The sequence below is a fragment of the Microcebus murinus genome, chromosome 15 (assembly GCF_040939455.1).
Source record: "Microcebus murinus isolate Inina chromosome 15, M.murinus_Inina_mat1.0, whole genome shotgun sequence".
Taxonomy (NCBI): Eukaryota; Metazoa; Chordata; class Mammalia; order Primates; family Cheirogaleidae; genus Microcebus; species Microcebus murinus.
In genome coordinates, this window is record NC_134118.1 from 72,409,919 (window position 1) to 72,428,879 (window position 18,961).

At 46.6% G+C, this 18,961-nt stretch overlaps 1 protein-coding gene across 1 annotated transcript in view; it reads right to left on the reverse strand.

Annotated features, from left to right (window-relative positions):
* The window catches only part of GALNTL6 (polypeptide N-acetylgalactosaminyltransferase like 6), a 913,332-nt gene that overhangs the window by 55,604 nt on the left and 838,767 nt on the right, over nucleotides 1-18,961 (reverse strand). The window contains exon 10 of the mRNA XM_076010718.1: nucleotides 1,041-1,262. Coding sequence (XP_075866833.1) covers nucleotides 1,041-1,262 — 222 coding nt within the window. The remainder of the gene's footprint in view (nucleotides 1-1,040; nucleotides 1,263-18,961) is intronic.

Below are 18,961 nucleotides of genomic sequence, written 5' to 3' on the forward strand. Positions count from 1 at the left end.
CAAAAAACACGAGGAGGTGGGGGGGGGTGTAGTGATGGCCTTGACTCTCTCCTCCATGCCTGGGTGTCCCAGGTCCAGGCAGAGAACGGCATCCTCTTGGACCCTCTCAGCACAACAAGCAGCGCACCTGTGACTTGCCCATGGCGCTCTCTGCAGGGAGCCGGGGCGGTTGGCCCAGGAATGCTGCCGAGCCCCCTGGCCGCTCCTGCCACGCCCTGGGGCAACTTTTTTCAGAGCTCCTGCAGCAGCCAAGGACACTGACTAGACAACGGCACCTTTCCCCCCACATTACAAAACCGAGGACAGTGGCCACAAAGCTCCTCCGGAGTGCGTGACAGTCAACTCCCGGCTTCTGAAAGGCTGGAGAACTGGGGGGGGGCTGGCGTCCCCCCGCCCCCCAGAGCTCTGCTCACAGCAGGTTAAAGTGCCAGGATGAAGCCGCCCTATCCCATACCGTCCTCGCTTTGGCACACTCTTCTCTCCAGGGAAAAGGCGACGGCAACAGCATTAAGTTACAGTATACTCGAAAGCTGGGACCTGGGGCCGCTCGGCTCTCTCCGCTTTAGATCACGCAGCGAAGCCAAAGGGCAGCGTTCAGAGGTGGAGAGTTTGGTGCTCATTTAGGGACTGCCGCGCGTCTCGCAGCGTGCCCACCACGAAATGGGTTTCCGCGTGCGTCCGCACGGCACACGCCGGCCAGGGGAGCGGCCGGGCCCCCGCGTGCACGAGAAGAGGCTGGGCGTTCATTTACCGGGGGTGACTTAAACTCACCTTGCCTGGCTGCGGGGGGGGGGAAAGGGCGACGGCGTTAGCAGCCCCTCCCGCCCTGGGCCCGGGGAGGCGCGCGCGGGGGCAGCGCAGGGGCGCGGGGGCAGCGCAGGGGCGCGGGGGCAGCGCAGGGGCGCGGGGGCAGCGCAGGGGCGCGGGGGCAGCGCAGGGGCGCGGGGGCAGCGCAGGGGCGCGGGGGCAGCGCAGGGGCGCGGGGGCAGCGCAGGGGCGCGGGGGCAGCGCAGGGGCGCGGGGGCGCGGCCTTTCCTCACCTCCCCCCACGCGGCGGGCGGGGGCTCCACGGGCGGGTAGTACTTGGGCACGTCCCAGGCCACCGCGGCCATGAACCACTTGAAGTCCTTGCACTTGAGCTGCCTGCGCAGCTCCTTCTGGGCGGAGATGTCCCCGGTGGACAGGTGCCTGTACTCCGGCCGGCGCTGGTAGATGTACTCGGCGAATTCGTCCATCCAGGTCTCGGCCACCCGCTTCAGGTTCTGCGCAGCAGCAAAAAAAAAAAAAAAAAAAGTCACGTATTGGCTTATGCGCTCAAAAGCTGGCTTTAGTTGCATCAGAAATTGAACAAAGAAAAGGAAAAGACTTTGACCGGGCAACCTCGGGCAGCGCTGGCCGGCGGTGTGAGCCGCGAGAGCTTTCCCCACCTGGGGGAGCCGGGCATGGTAAGCCGGCTGCCCTGCACAGCTCTGCTTCTGGCAAGTTCGATGGCCAATTTGGTAATTTAATTTATCAGAGCCAGTAAAGACTCAGCTCAGGAGTATCTCAACTTTCTCATCACTCCTGTTATTCCATGATTGTAATTTATTTATTTTTTTTAATTTTCCACATGGAACTTAAGGTGTTGAGACCGGAGGGAATGAAGTTCCTTGGATGCATGGAATTGCTCAAAGCATTTCCAGGAACGGAGATCTTGGAAAGAATGAGGACAAACAAGCTGTTATTCTTTTCTCCCTACTGTATATATAGAGAGAACCTGGCATTGTGACAGTCAAAACCTCGTACTCTGACTCTGTCCTCGTGCAGCTCGGGTGCCAGTGAGAAGGTAGTCGTGGACTGTGAGCTGAAGTTGGGCTGGGGGAGGCACCGAGCCAGTCTTTCTACAGACGTTTTCCCTGGTGAAGGGAGGAGAAGGTTGAACGCGGGGCATAAGCAGGCCCCTTAGGGGTAGGAGGGGGTGTGGGTTCAGGATAGAAGCTCAACCTTTCCGCCAGTTTTGGGATTGAGCAAGTTACTTATCCACACTGGTCTCAGATTCCTCACCTGAAATGGCAACAGTAACATATACCTGCATCGCACAGTAACATGTACCTGCGTCGCACAGTAACATGCACCTGCGTCGCACAGTAACATGTACCTGCGTCGCACAGTAACATGTACCTGCGTCGCACAGTAACATGTACCTACATGGCACAGTAACATGTACCTGCATGGCACAGTAACGTACCTGCGTCGCACAGTAACATGTACCTGCGTCGCACAGTAACATGTACCTACATGGCACAGTAACATGTACCTGCATGGCACAGTAATGTACCTGCGTCGCACAGTAACATGTACCTGCATGGCACAGTAACATGTACCTGCATGGCACAGTAACGTACTTGCGTCGCTCAGTAACATGTACCTGCGTCGCACAGTAACATGTACCTGCGTCGCACAGTAACATGTACCTGCGTCGCACAGTAACATGTACCTGCGTCGCACAGTAACATGTACCTGCGTCGCAGAGTAACATGCACCTGCGTCGCACGGTAACATGCACCTGCGTCGCACGGTAACATGCACCTGCGTCGCACAGTAACATGCACCTGCGTCGCACAGTAACATGTATCTGCATGGCACAGTAACGTACCTGCGTCGCACAGTAACATGTACCTGCATGGCACAGTAACATGTACCTGCATGGCACAGTAACATGTACCTGCATGGCACAGTAACATGTACCTGCATGGCACAGTAACATGTACCTGCGTCGCACAGTAACATGTACCTACATGGCACAGTAACATATACCTGCATGGCACAGTAACATGTACCTGCATGGCACAGTAACATGTACCTGCATGGCACAGTAACATGTACCTGCGTCGCACAGTAACATGTACCTGCGTCGCACAGTAACATGTACCTGCATGGCACAGTAACATGTACCTGCATGGCACAGTAACATGTACCTGCGTCGCACAGTAACATGTACCTACATGGCACAGTAACATATACCTGCATGGCACAGTAACATGTACCTGCATGGCACAGTAACATGTACCTGCATGGCACAGTAACATGTACCTGTGTCGCACAGTAACATGTACCTGCATGGCACAGTAACATGTACCTGCGTCGCACAGTAACATGTACCTACATGGCACAGTAACATGTACCTGCATGGCACAGTAACATGTACCTGCATGGCACAGTAACATGTACCTGCATGGCATAGTAACATGTACCTGCATGGCACAGTAACATATACCTGCATGGCACAGTAACATGTACCTGCGTCGCACAGTAACATGCACCTGCGTCGCACAGTAACATGCACCTGCGTCGCACAGTAACATGTATCTGCATGGCACAGTAACATGCACCTGCGTCGCACAGTAACATGCACCTGCGTCGCACAGTAACATGCACCTGCGTCGCACAGTAACATGTATCTGCATGGCACAGTAACGTACCTGCGTCGCACAGTAACATGTACCTGCATGGCACAGTAACATGTACCTGCATGGCACAGTAACATGTACCTGCGTCGCACAGTAACATGTACCTACATGGCACAGTAACATATACCTGCATGGCACAGTAACATGTACCTGCATGGCACAGTAACATGTACCTGCATGGCACAGTAACATGTACCTGCGTCGCACAGTAACATGTACCTGCGTCGCACAGTAACATGTACCTGCATGGCACAGTAACATGTACCTGCGTCGCACAGTAACATGTACCTACATGGCACAGTAACATATACCTGCATGGCACAGTAACATGTACCTGCATGGCACAGTAACATGTACCTGCATGGCACAGTAACATGTACCTGCGTCGCACAGTAACATGTACCTACATGGCACAGTAACATATACCTGCATGGCACAGTAACATGTACCTGCATGGCACAGTAACATGTACCTGCATGGCATAGTAACATGTACCTGCATGGCACAGTAACATATACCTGCATGGCACAGTAACATGTACCTGCGTCGCACAGTAACATGTACCTACATGGCACAGTAACATGTACCTGCATGGCACAGTAACATGTACCTGCATGGCACAGTAACATGTACCTGCGTCGCACAGTAACATGTACCTGCATGGCACAGTAACATATACCTGCATGGCACAGTAACATGTACCTGCGTCGCACAGTAACATGTACCTGCATGGCACAGTAACATGTACCTGCATGGCACAGTAACATGTACCTGCGTCGCACAGTAACATGTACCTGCATGGCACAGTAACATGTACCTGCATGGCACAGTAACATGTACCTGCGTCGCACAGTAACATGTACCTGCATGGCACAGTAACATGTACCTGCATGGCACAGTAACATGTACCTGCATGGCACAGTAACATGTACCTGCATGGCACAGTAACATGTACCTGCGTCGCACAGTAACATGTACCTGCATGGCACAGTAACATATACCTGCATGGCACAGTAACATGTACCTGCGTCGCACAGTAACATGTACCTGCATGGCACAGTAACATGTACCTGCATGGCACAGTAACATGTACCTGCATGGCACAGTAACATGTACCTGCATGGCACAGTAACATGTACCTGCGTCGCACAGTAACATGTGCCTGCATGGCACAGTAACATGTACCTGCATGGCACAGTAACATATACCTGCATGGCACAGTAACATGTACCTGCGTCGCACAGTAACATGTACCTGCGTCGCACAGTAACATGTACCTGCATGGCACAGTAACATGTACCTGCATGGCACAGTAACATGTACCTGCATGGCACAGTAACATGTACCTGCGTCGCACAGTAACATGTACCTGCATGGCACAGTAACATGTACCTGCGTCGCACAGTAACATGTACCTACATGGCACAGTAACATATACCTGCATGGCACAGTAACATGTACCTGCATGGCACAGTAACATGTACCTGCATGGCACAGTAACATATACCTGCATGGTACAGTAACATGTACCTGCGTCGTGGGGGTGGGTGTAGGATTAGGCAAGGCAACACCTGTAAAGTGCTTAGAATAATACTCAGCACTCAATAGGGTCTTATGAAGAGTAGCGCTGTTATCGGCAGTCGAGAAAGTGCAGGATTAGACATTGGAGACCCGGGCGTTGGGCTCGGCCACACAGTAACAGGACTGTCGCCGTGGCCTCAGGAAAGGGCCAGGTGAGACGCGCCTTCAAGCTCTGCAGTGCTCAGTGGCGGAGAGAACAACTGCCTTTGTGTAGAAGGCGTCAGTTTTGATGCCTCCAGCTTGGGGCACGTTTTCGTAGGCTGGTGCCCCACAGGCTCTGCTGCTTGTTTTCTGTTTAAGTTCTTTATTTTGAACGCACGATTGGCGTGAGCATGGACCTACTCTGGTTTCTTATTTGCAGATAAAATGAGCGTAACAGCCAGACATAAGAGACTAGTGGATTTGGACTCGCAGTCACTGGTATCTTGTTCCTAACGGAGCTGTACATTTTTCTTGTCCTGCCCCCCACCCCCACCCCCACCTCCAGTGTCTCCTGTCTCTGCCCCTCACCCTCCGAGGACGCCTTGGTTACTTCTGGTCGATGGTGGGCACAGAGAAGGGCTCGGTTAATAGAGCAAGATGCAGGAAAGAGACGGAGCCACAGGGACTGCTCTGATTACCCATGTTCCTTCCTAAGGTGCAGCGCACAGATGGGAGGGCAGGGGACCGACACTGAGAGTGTGAGAATTGTTCCCCGAGGGACAATTATTTGCTGCTCTCATGCTGCCACCTCCCCATCAGCACTCCTCCCTGCCTCCACTCCTCGGACTCCCGCTTCCCTTGACAGAAGATCAAAGTCAACATCCTTTTGTACTATTCCAGCCCTTGCCATAGATTCCGAATTGCCTGGTTCATTTGGGGACAGGAAGGGAAACAGATGATGTCTTGAGGCTCCTGCTCTGGGCGGTACTGTAAACTACAGACACACGTAAAATCTCAGTGTGGGTCTGCAGCATCGTCTCGACATTTACATTGCATTTTGACAAACGTTCCCTGTGAAATGCATTTTATTTTCATTTGTCCTCAGAACATTTTTTTTTTGTAAGGATTGGCAGAAAGATTCAAAGATAGAATAGAAAAAAAATTAGTCAATGATATTAAAATGTTACTTATATTCAAACTTGATTTTAGGCTGTCGTTCCAACCTTTTTTTTTTCCCTAAACAGCAATTATTAAAGTGGAAATATTTAATTTTCACCAATTCATGCCTCTCTGATAAGTGAAAATGAATAAAGTTAGGAGAATAACAAAAATAGAGGCTAGCAGGCAAATTACCCAGGAATAATGAGAAAGTGACTTTCTTCAGAGGAAACATGCCTTAAAAATTCTGGTTGTTTGCCAGGAAGATTTTTCACTAAGGAATCTATTTTGACTTGGATAAAGAGGCACTTTTAGACTGTAAGTATCATGAAATTAGGGGTAGATCCATTTTTTTTTTCTTAAAAGGTCTACTGTCTTCCATGGTTCCAAAAATGTGTATGTGCTCATCTGGGCATGTTAATTATTGAATTAATAAAAGACCATATTATGAAATGAATGTGAACAAATTCATAGTGTGTGTAAGTAGCTATTGATAAAGGCACTGAAGTAGGAACTGTTTTAAAAAGTGCTGGTGTTAAGGGATAGATTTTTGTTGCTTTGGATTTTTGAAACAGAAATGGGAATTATTGCAAAAATTCAAAGAGAACTGACTAATTCAGATGTGTTCAACTGGCAGTGGCTCAAAGGGTCATGTTAACATTCAAAGATGAATGTTAACCAGAATAAGCAATATCAATAAGTAAAAGGGCAGGAGTCAGCACGTTGGTAAATTATCACCAACCTTAGGGCAGCTGTAGTGTAGCTGATGAGGGGACTGGCAGGTATCCCTGCATTATCATGTTCTTTTCGAGTTGAAAGACACTAAAAGCTGCAGGTTAGGTGGGCTGATTTCTCAAGCGCTCCAAAGGAAGTGGCTGGATCATGGACATATGTACTCCAGGGATAATGTCAAATCATCAATTCCTTTTTTGTAGTTTCCCAGGAGATAGTAAAAGAGAAACAGCCTAATAATTGCAAAGACTGCAATAGCCAGTTTCCCTCTAGCTATGAGTGTACCATAAACATTTAAATATAAATAAAACATTCTGATCATTCTCCAATGTCCCTGATGACTCATTAGACACCTTCGATTATAGGTGGTCTGTTCTCTGAATGGAATTTCCTATCAGGAGGAAACATCCTAAAGCACAAATTATTATAGTCAAGAAATAGCCCTAAGTCCTAAACCATCCACATGGCCGGCCAAATAAAATCACTCCGAGGTCATTATTCTGGAAATAACGAACACTGTGCTAATTTGTCACAGGCATCATGAATCAGTACGTAGTTTTTGGGAAAACACTGGACCCACAGCTGAGAAAGATTGCAAGCAGTTACAAGAAGAGTTGGGTTGGCCTTTTAGATATTGTAGAAATAAATTGATACACTCCAGGAAATAGTATAATCATATCCTCATTTGAGCTCATTGGGGGTATTTATCTAGGAACACGTACACACACATTCAAGTACCTGGAGGTAATGGGGCAGAACACAGTAATATTTCTCACTTAAGCATTCATAGCTGCATAAACATGTGCAGAATCATGAAAGAGAATCATCCCAATAACATTTTTTTCCAGAGAGAGTAAAAGAGAAAAATAAATCGATCTGAGTTGTGTCATCTCTCTCTGAGATTGAATGAATGTTGGTGTGGGTGCTGTAACATCCACAAAAAATAGTTATCAAGAAGAAAGGAAGAGTCAAGCATGAACGCCAGGAGATCTACACACGTAATCATTTCCTCCCCAACTATCAGGAGTGACATCTCTAGAGGCTGTCTTGTACAGACAGAGGCAGACATTAGCTGGGATTCCTGGTTTTTGAGATTTAAATAAAAGTGCTTTAACCTCAGCTTGCCTGTCCTTGTCCTCCTCGGGAGTCCTGTGGATCCCCGGGGGCGTGTGCTCACAGGTTCGGCCTTCACTTGGACTTCCTGTTGGGGGACCTTTCCCTCCTGCTGCCCTGGGCTTGCTCTCTGCCCTCTGTCCTGCAGAGGCTTGTGTGGGCCTCTCTCAAACACTTCCGGTGCAAACGCTTCCGGGAGGTCAGCTGGGCATAGATTTTTTGCTGACTGTCTTTGGGCAGTGGCAGAGACTTGCAGGACAAAACAGCACCGAAGGTTGTTCAAGATGTACTGTGTTTCCCCGAAAATAAGACAGGATCTTATATTTATTTTTCCTCAAGAAGACACCCTAGGGCTTATTTTCAGGGGATGTGTTATTTTTTTTAAGTACGGTACAACATTCTACATTTATTCAAATATAGTGAAGTCGTCTTCTTCTGGAACATCATCACAACTCCCCAAATCCCAAATTCCATCCTGAATTTCTTGCGACTCTATTTCCTTTAGAACCATTGGCCCCAATCTCTCATGTCGAGCCATAGAGCTCTCGTGGGGCGGATGAGAAGGGCTGCTCGTGTTCTTTCCCGCTCCGCGACTACACGCACGGGTTGTGCAGACGCGCTGTGCGGCCACGCCCGCCACTAGGGCTTATTTTGGGGGTAGGGCTTCTATTAAGCACATGCTTAGAAATCCTGCTAGGGCTTATTTTACGGGTAGGTCTTATTTTCGGGGAAACACGGTAGTATTTTAGCACTCTGGTTCTTTCCAATCCTTTGGCTGATAAAGGGAATTTCTCCCCGGCCAAAGAGAAATGTCTTTTGGCTTCCTGCCCTGGTGCTGCCACCTCAAATTTCCCATTGTGCCTCCTCGGTAGGGCTGCTCCGGAACACCACGGTTTCTCCCCATTTCGTGCCAAGCAGTGCAGCTTTCTCACTGCCTCTGCTCGTCTTGGCCGAACTCTGAGGACTGCCTTTCCTTCCATAACCCAAATGTCCCTTCCAGGCATTTTGCCAAACAGGGTAATTCCCCTAAAGGAGATTAAACAGTTGGCCCTTGTATTATACCCCACCCCAACTCTGTTCCCTAAGGATGTTTAGGGCACACTCCACAATAGGTCCCTGACGGTTCTGTGGAATTGTATTCTCTCAAAATCTTTTGCTTCTAGGAACTCCTCTGTTCATTGCCTCTGAAGAGAAGCAGCTTCTCCCTGCCTTTGTCTGTGCGGCTCCCCTGCCTCAGTGCCTTCTCCTGCTTTCTGATCCCACCCACTCTTTGAAACTCTTTTCTTAGTCCTGCTAACTAGAGTTGCCTACACTGTGTGGCACACAGTTAAGTGTGAATTTCAACAACAAATAATTTGCTAATATTAAAATTAATATTTCAATTACTTAAATAAAATTTTATTTAAGTTTAATATTTAATTAAAACGAAATATTTTAAATGCGTGTATTATTAACATTTATCATATGGGACGGACATATTTATATTAAAAAGTTTTTGTTGTTGACCTGAAATTCTAATTTAGCTGGGCATCCTGTCATCTTACTTGCTGAACCTGGCAACCCTACTCCTGATAAACATAATTTGCGCATAATCTGGGCTCCATGAATGTTTTTTTAATGCACCAAGTGACTGTATGTGCAGAATCTGGCATATCTTGATGCTATTGCCAACACATAGCGAATGTTTTGCCTCTGTGGAAATTATTCTAGAGAGGTTTCACGTGGTTCTCTGCAGAGAAGCCTGCCCTAACACACAGCTGATACAATGCAAACACACATGCAACCCTGGGGCTCTATCTGGGAAGCTAGCAGGGGCAGCCACAGACAGAGGGGAAACAGCAGAGCTCACTGGGGCTGCCGGTGAGAGCTTAGCATGGCTGCAGGGGACTGTTGGGGGCCGCATGCTAACCTCAGTCTGGAGGGAAGCAGGTGAGGGCTTTCTGTCTCTGCATAGCTGGGCTGGGTGCAGCCAGGCCCCAAGTTCAGTGTGGACAAAGGAGAGGGGAGAGAGACTCCAAATCCATTCAGGTTGGCTCCAAGAGGTTTTGGTCTGTTGGGATGTACCCCACATGGGAGCCGCCCGGCAACTGAGAACGACAGCTACTAGAGCTGAGGAATACGTTTATTTTGGGGTTTTGAAAGCAAACGATTTCCCTGTTTTTAAAAGCTGCAGGCTTTCCTACTCCTTGAATGATAAATGAAATAAAAACTGTTATTTTGAGCGCACCTGCTGTGTACAAGACACTGATGGCCTTCTCTATTTTTATGTCACCCTTCTGTGGTTCTTCGTGTGTCTCATGTTCCCCTTTTCAACCCAAACTGGTATTAATTTCTCTTTTCTCTTTGTTGCCCAAATACCTGTTAACACGCTTAGCACATTCAGCCTTATAATAGAGGCCTTTAGAATTCAAGTCTTATTTTCTTTGCACTCTCTGACACTAAATCTTCCTTAATTCTAATAGTCATCAGGTCTTTAAATTGATATTTCACCAGGAACATTAAATCACATTTCGAGCTCAGATCGTAAGAACAGATTTCCAGCTCTGACTGATCATCTTCATTGCACGGCACGAGGAAAATAGATAGTTCCATTTTTCCTGCTAGTTCATGAAACTGCATAAATCTGTCCACTAATTATTATTATTTTTTTTTTTGCGAAATACATTTTAGATCCTACTGCTCGATTATCCTAAAAATACAATCCCTGTTGAGTTTCTCAGTGTAGTTTTGGGAGTTGATTGTTTCTCTGGCCGTGAGGCTGCCCGTGCGTGCGTGCCTTTGTGTTATGGGGCCGTCTCACCTGGCTAGCGTGCGTCCAGCCCTTCCTGCAGGGTGGGAGTGTTACGTGTGCAACCACACGATCCCAATCCACAAGCTGTGCTTGTGTCTACATCAAGCTATTATATTATGGTGGGTTGAGTAATAGATTTCTCTTTCTTCAAGTATATATATATATACTTTTTTATTTTTTTTTGGTGTTTTTGCCCCAGAAACTGGTGATAACTAGCAAAGCCAATCTCACACAGAAACAGTTTCTTAGTTGTCACAGTCACTCCTACAGCAAGAAATTGTATCCCTCCTAGCCCATGATTTTAAAAATTCAGCTTTGATTTGAGTGCATTTCTCGTCTCCTCTTTGATGCTTAAGAGTGGCTCAGCAGTCCCGCCCCAGGCCTTTTTATCATTGATAATATGATAATGTCATCATGGGCACAGCTCAAAAGAGAAGCTCTTTAAAGGGAGCCCCAACCTCTCTGCAATTATTCGGCGGAGCTCCACTTTCCTCTGATCTGAAGTCCTCTTTGAAGTCAGTGGGAACCTTCAGTAGGAGGGGAGGCTAATCCAGCCCCGAGAACGGAGCTTCTCTGACAGGCAGTTTCCTCTCCCTTCTTCCCCAGGGCTGAGCGAGCTGTTTGCAGGTGGTTATCTGCTTCGGCTGTCTTGAACAAGGGCTAGCTTTTTCTTTGATTTCATATCTCTGTTGTATTTTTGTCCTAATATTTTTGGATATTTATGGTGGGGTTTATGGTAGCATTTAATGCCGCCTTTAGATAAAGGACAAACACACAAAAACAGCTCCCCAAAAGATTGAACTTATTTACAAAAAAAAATGCTTGTAGGCCTGATTTTAAAATCAGCTTTATTGAGGAATAATTTATAGACGAGAAAGGGCTCGTATTTAAAGCACGCAACTTGGTACGTCGTGACACATGCATATTGTAGTGAAACTGTCGCCACAATCAAGATAACAAACGTGTCCACGAGCTGCAAAGGTTTCTTCGCACCTCTTTGAAATCCCTCTCCCCCTCTCCATTCCCGGGCGCCGCTACCCTCCCCAGGCAGCTACTGACTGGCCTACTTTTTGTCACTCTAGTTTAACTGGTATTTTTTTTTTTTTGGAATTTTGTATCAGTGGAATCATACAGTGCATGTTCCTTTTTTCTGGTTCCTCCAGAGAGAGCACCAGGAGCCAGAGGGGGACGCTCCTGGGAGCGGTGGTGGCGGCGTGGCTGCTCCTGCAGCGTCAGGGGCAGGACACAGAGGCCAGGGGAGCAGAAGCAAAAGCAGCAGGTCGGGGGTGCAGAGGGCACACTCCTGCCAACAGGCACACGCGCCCATGCGATGCAGCCCTTGGGGTCTCTGGAGACACTTGGGGGACAGTCCGCAGGGCGTTCTTTCTGGCATTGGTATCTCATCTTATGTGCATAGCAACTTGGGCATAAAAGGAAGTAGGACCTTATTTTTAGGTGATTCTTATCCATCCATTTGCTGTTTTGTATAAATCACAATGAGTGTTATCTAGCCACCATCCACAGAGACTGTCAAGAGTTTTGGGCCCCCACAGGATCGTCCAGAGCAAGCTGTGTTCAGACCACATGGTGCCATGACATTTATTCCAGCAGATGCTGTTCCATGCTCCATATTTTCAAAACAGGCAGGAAAAAAAAAACAAAACAAAACAAAAAAAAAACTTCGCCATTTCCAATTGCTCATTGCAGGTCCTTAGATCGAAAGTTACGTCTGTTCGAATTTAAGTGATCTGTGAAATTTTATTTCTGTGAACTGTTTTCAGACTTAGAACACCAAAAGCATCCAGACACCACAAAGCTGTCGTTTGGTTTTTGATCATTTCTCAGTTTACAAAATACCAAGTGGAATGACTTTCTCCATTTCAACTGGCACTATAAAGCAGATACGCTGGGGCTGGGATTGCAGTTGGAAATGGAATTCTTGCCATGAACTAATAAACTATTGGAAACACGGGTGATTGGGATGGAAATGAAACAGCAGAGTCAAACGCAGTGCCGCTGTGCGTTTGCACATCTCATAGTAAGAAGCTAATTCCACGAAACCAGTCCCTCCTCTCCAGGTGCTCCTGTGACTTCAGCATCGGACCGGGGGCCTGGAAGCAGAGTTGTAAAATGGCCAGCCCTGCCGCCCCTCACAGGAGTTGCATTTTTGGTTATGGCATACTAAAATATTTTAATTTGCTTAAATTTCAGCAATGCCATTTTGTAGCAGCAGGGACCTATATTGCCTGAGCCACCGCTCTCCTTTCTGAGGCTCTGGTGGAGTTGCAAATATAGGGAAGTGTTCGGTTCTAATGGGGATAATGATAAAAATGCAAGTATAATTCCTCCTAACCCACAAATAGGGCTCATCATGCAGTTTGTTTCTCAAGTCCTTTGAAAAAAGAAAAGTATAGAAATGCTAAATAACAGCATAAAGTGCCAAGGTGCTCAAGGTAAGAGAAAGAGAAACCAAAAAGACTGGGAAATGTACCCGTAGGAAATAAAAGATAAATCCTGTTTTAATTTCATTAGGAATGACAGAGTAAAAGTCATGATCAATCATGACAGCCAATTATCATGGAAATACTTAGGACCACCATTTAAATATGATATTTACTCTATAAAAATATTCCAAAAGGTATAAACAAAAAGTAATGTAGAATGTTGGTCCTCATATGATAGCCCAAGAAATGCTGAATATTGTCCCCATAGCTTGGGGACTACCTGACTCCATTACCAGCTCTGTTTTGCACATTGGAAAGCATCGGTTAACTGATTCTCAAGTCAGAGCTGAGCTGAAACTTGGGAAGGCGCTGAGGAATATTTGAAACAACTGAACTGAGCAAAATGTCTTGATTAGAGGAAGCACATATCATCTGTGGGAGCTTGTGAGGAAAAATATATGTAAGGCAAACAAATAAGAAGAAACCAAACTAAAAGGTAGTTTTGTGGGAAATTGCCAAGTTTAAAAATTATGCCGTCTTCACCCACCATGTTCTTTTCATGAAACTTCCAAATGGCAGGAGGCTGCACCCGTCAGCGATTTGCCACACAGCTTTCTTTATCAGTGTCTATGTTTGGCACGAAAATTCTATGCTGTAACTCATATTGTTCAAAAATTTTAAAGACAATATGTGATTCTATTGTTTATTAAACAAAATATATGGGTGCCTAAAAAGTAGACTCCCCTGGGTTAGGAATTAAGGGAGGAGACAAGGGCCAAGCCGTGGAGAGTGGATTTGGGTCTCGTGTTTCCCCGTTTCCTCTCGGCAGGTCCTTGGCGGACACAAGAGATTCACTTGGCCTTGCCTTCCCCGTGTGCAGCACAAGCAGGAAATGCCCCGCGCTGTGATCGCGTGAGTGTGCGCGCTCTGCCAGCGCTGCCGCCAGCAACTCGTCTGGGTGTAGGGGCGTGTGCCGAAGTGAGGTGACACTCCATTTCTTTCTTCATGTAATTGGCAAGGCCACACGCTATGAGTTCAGAATACGTAGCATGCTGTATGAATTGCTGGCTGGCACACAGTAGGCGCCTATTAAATATTTAGTGGTAGAATTTCTCCAGCCCGAGCCTTCTTGGAGGCTAGAGAGGACATTTTTCTTCACAGCACGCAATAAATGCATCAGAGCTCAAAGATTTACTGAATCATTATTGTCACATAATAAATTTATGATTGATTTTTAGGGGGAATATCATGGAGAATAATGAAATATCATTAAAGGCAGATGCCTGAATTTCTTAAGGAAAGAGCCCCATCTAAACAAAAACTATCATATTTTAAACTGTGGCCAAAAGGAGAGAGAAGCAAATACGTGATTGTTGCGTGTGAATCATCTTTAGTTCCTGCCACAAGGATTAGACAGTCTTGTTGTCCTTTTATGTTATATATATATTATTTATTTTTGAGACAGATATATATATATTATTATATTATTTATTTTCTGTCACCCCTGGCTAAAGTGCAGTGACGTCATCGTAGCTCACTGCAGCCTTAAACTCCTGAGCTCCAGCGATCCTCCTGCCTCAGCCTCCCTAGTAGTCGGGACTACAGGCGAGCACCGGAGCCAGCTAATGTTTTCCATTTTTAGTAGGGATAGGTCTTGCTCTTGCTCTTGCACAGACTGGTCTCGAACTCCTGACCTCAAGCAACCCTCCCCGAGTGCTGGGTTCACAGGGGCAAGCCGCCGCGCCTGGCCTGCCCTTTGTTACATTGTGAGGAAGAATTAGAGGTAGTTATTGTTTTCAGAGGAATTACCTCTGCACAAAAGTCCTAGCCATTTATGCGGGCTGAGTCTTTGGGGAAGAATCCATCATTTTCTGCTTTGCGGGAGGAAGGCTTTGTTAGGCCACCGTGTCCCTGAGCTCATCGACGGTTTCAAATAAAGCACCTGCACCCTACAGTTTTAAGAGCAGCAGGAGGAAGTGCGGACCGCCGTGGGTGTCCGGGCTGTCATGCTACAGCTCCCGCTGCTGCTGGGCAGCTATAGGAGAGTGACTGTCTTACAGTCGTCGGGGAGAAAGGTCAATTTGTGGGACTGTAGATTTCCCATTCGTCACCATACTTTACAGCCTCTTGGTGATTTTATTTTCGGATCTCAAACTAGTCATTTTGGGCTTGTTAACGCTTTTCCTCGACTGACACATTTTTCTGACATGAGCGAGGGCGAGCTATGAGGCAGACGTTGTGTTCTCCCTCGCAGCTGTGTCGGAATGGGACGGCCCAGACCACCATCCGCAGTGAAGAAGCATTCACGCATCGACTTGGGGCAGCGTCTGGCTTCTGCATGGAAGATCCTCCTCCTCCTCCTTCTTCTCTCTACACACCTCTCCACCCCCACCAATTTGGAGAGTCTGAGGTGATCACTGGAGTCAGCCGAGCTGTATGCCACCAGGGAGATGGCCCCAGAAGAAAGGTGCTGAGGGAAGTGTATTAAGAAGTCGTTTCTCAGTTGACAGAGACAACACAACGAGACCTCAGACACCCAGCCCTTGTGCCCACGAAATACAGTAACCACAGGGCATCTTCAAAGGTCATGACATTCAGCCAAGAAGCCCTAAGTGAATACATGAAGCCAAGTACACATGCAACTTGTTCAAAGACTAGTGTAGCCTACTGGATCATTAGACATAATCTGTCAAAATCACTGCGTATGTAAAATAACGCTATATGTTCATAATCCCACCTCTGCCCACGCACCGTTTAACCTCTAAGCCGGTCGCTGTGAGTTAACATGTTCAGGAAACAGGAATTAGCCTGGGAAATTTGACTTTTATGGGATTTGACTTCTTTGGTTTCAGCTCTTATCTCGGAACTTGGAAGAACACCTAAATTCTCCCACGCTCTTGAATAGTTGGTATAAAATGCAAGATGAAATTTTAGAATAAAAAAAAAATTATGGATGCTACGTCAGAGGTGAAAGGCAGAAGTACCCAGTCCCCCGATTCGCATTCGCTAATGTCCCCTACAGACTCGGGGGAAGGGCTGGCTCTAGCCTTGTCTCCGACGGGCACTAGGGGGCGCTGTGTGCGCGCTTCCCGGAGGGCCGCTTGCAGGCCGGGGAGCCGCCCCCGCTGCGGCGTGGCGCCCTCCTGGGGAAGTGCGCGTGCGCCAAGGTGCTCCCGCGAGGACTACCGTGTGCACGTTCAGTCATGGCGACTGCTCTGCACCTCTGGCGGGTCCCTGCTCTTAGAGCCACCTGTCTCAGGTCCAGTGGCTCTGGTGGCCCCCACGCGCACGGGCACCCTTAGAGGAGTCTGAATTTCCGCCCAGGTGCCAGGCACTACTGCTCCGTTGGCCGAGTGCTTGGCTCCGCGTGAAGGACCTTCTCTGAGACCTTCCACTCATTTGCCACTCGGCCACTGCCCACTCCTCCGTGATGGAGGACAATCAGTGCCGTCCCGACGAGGGGACAATTGTCACCACGGCCCTGGTGTCTTTCTGGTCTCCCGACAGTCCTAGAGACTAGCATCCCCGACCCTCAGGGCCTTGCTGTGCCCAGGGTACTGACATTGGGCCCCGGGTCAACTCTGAAAACATCTAGGTTTATCAATGACACGTGAATACTCCGGTCCCTAGATGAAGCCACTGTGTCCCAGAGTTTTGCATTTTGTGGGAAATGATACAGTGATGCCAGTTGTTGCTTTTGCCCAATAAAGGCGTTAGCAAAAATTTACTGTCGTGTCTCTTGTCATAGGAAAAGAAAAAAAAAAAGAAAAAAAAAGCCTATAATTGCTATGTAGAAGGATGTTATTAAATTGAACAGAGTTAGCCTTGTGATTATTATTTTTCTCAGTTTACTGAGGCTGGGTGAAGACTTGGCCAGAAATTGGCTCTAGTCACTGGTCCTGGGTTTGGGAATCACTGTTCTATGAAACTTGTAATTTAATTTAGGTGTCCTTGTGGGTCCTCTTTCAAGTCCTTTAACTTGACAGGACCGAAGAAGGTCACAGCTGTGGAACCACCTCCCCCTCCTCTTCTTTTTGATGCATTTGAACAATTACTCTTTTTTTTTTTTTTTTTTTTTTTTTTTTGAGACAGAGTCTCACTCTGTTGCCCAGGCTAGAATGAGTGCCGTGGTGTCAGCCTAGCTCACAGCAACCTCAAACTCCTGGGCTCAAGGGATCCTGCTGCCTCAGCCTCCAGAGTAGCTGGGACTACAGGCATGCGTCACCATGCCCGGCTGATTTTTGCTATATATTTTTAGTTGGCCAATTAATTTCTTTGTATTTATAGTAGAGACGAGGGTCTCGCTCTTGCTCAGGCTGGTTTCTAACTCCTGACCTCGAGCAATCTGCCCGCCTCGGCCTCCCAGAGTGCTAGGATTACAGGCATGAGCCACCGCGCCCGGCCTAATTACTCATTGTGCTGTATTGTCCTCTAGTGGTTTCAGATGTGGCTATCTTGTCTCTTCCAACCAGATTGTAATGCTAGGTAAAAATATAATGTAGAAGGTACTGAATAACTAATTATTTGAATTTATTTCTGTAAGATACACTGGTATGCTGTTTAGTGCACTATAGGCTGTTCACACACACGTGTGTGTTTGTGTGTATATTTTGGAGGATTGTTGGAATCATCAATTTACATAGGTGTGTAAATTGGTGCACACTTTTGAAGAAGTAGACAAGTTTTGCAGAGTAAGAAAACAACCCTTTGGGGTCAAGTTTCCACCTTCATCTCCATTTTCTAATAAGGCTGAAAGATTAAAATACCAAGTGAGTAGATGTGGCCCTGCATTTGAAGCATTTTTAAATCCTCTCATCATTTCTGATGATTTAGTAATAATGTAGGGTGTAGCAAAGTAGTTGAGGTGCTCCCACAAAATATCAGAATTGTTTTTCATTTTAATATACATTTTTTACTTAAAAAAATCCTAAAACATTCCTGAGTGACAGTTGAGCTTCAATATTTATGACTTTCTGATTGCTCTAGCAGTTGAGGAAAAAAAATAAATAAAAATGAGCCCTCAAGTAAAATCTGCGTGGAAAAGATTAAAATTCAGAATTATGGAGTTTTTTTTTCATTTGAATGAATGCTCACTTTTTTTTCCTGGAAGTTTTATGTGCCAGCCCTCATTTCCCTATATTTGACAGTCCTTGAAAAAGTACTTAATTTCTTTCTTGAAAATACATGAACAGTTTTATTTCTTGAAAACAACCCCTTTTAGATCAGCACAACTTTCCCCACCAGCTTTTACACTCCACTCTGACTATAAACCAAGTACGCGCATGTCTTGCAAGTCAAGGGTTCATTTCAGGGCACAAACAGGGAAGCGTGTGAGTGAGTGAAAGTGGGGAAATGACAGAGCATCATTATCTTTAGGGAATTTCAAACTGCTAAACTGCTATGATTTACGGTATCTACCTGGCTGATTTGTGATATGTGTCAAAATTGTTCAGTCATTTACCTTCATAGATTATTAATGCCTAATTAATTTTGTGGGGAGGGAGAAATAAATATGACTACAGGTTGAGCATCTTTAATCTGAAAATCCAAAATATGAAATACTCCAAAAGCCAAAACATTTTGAGCACTTGACAGGATGCTTCAAGTGGAAAATTCCACACGGAAGTACTTAAGACAAACTTTGTTTCATGCACAGAATTATTAAACATTACATCCAGGATATGTGTATAAAGTGTATATGATGTTTAGACTTGGGTCCTGTCCTCAAGATAGCTCATTATATATATATATGCATAGATTCCAAAATCTGA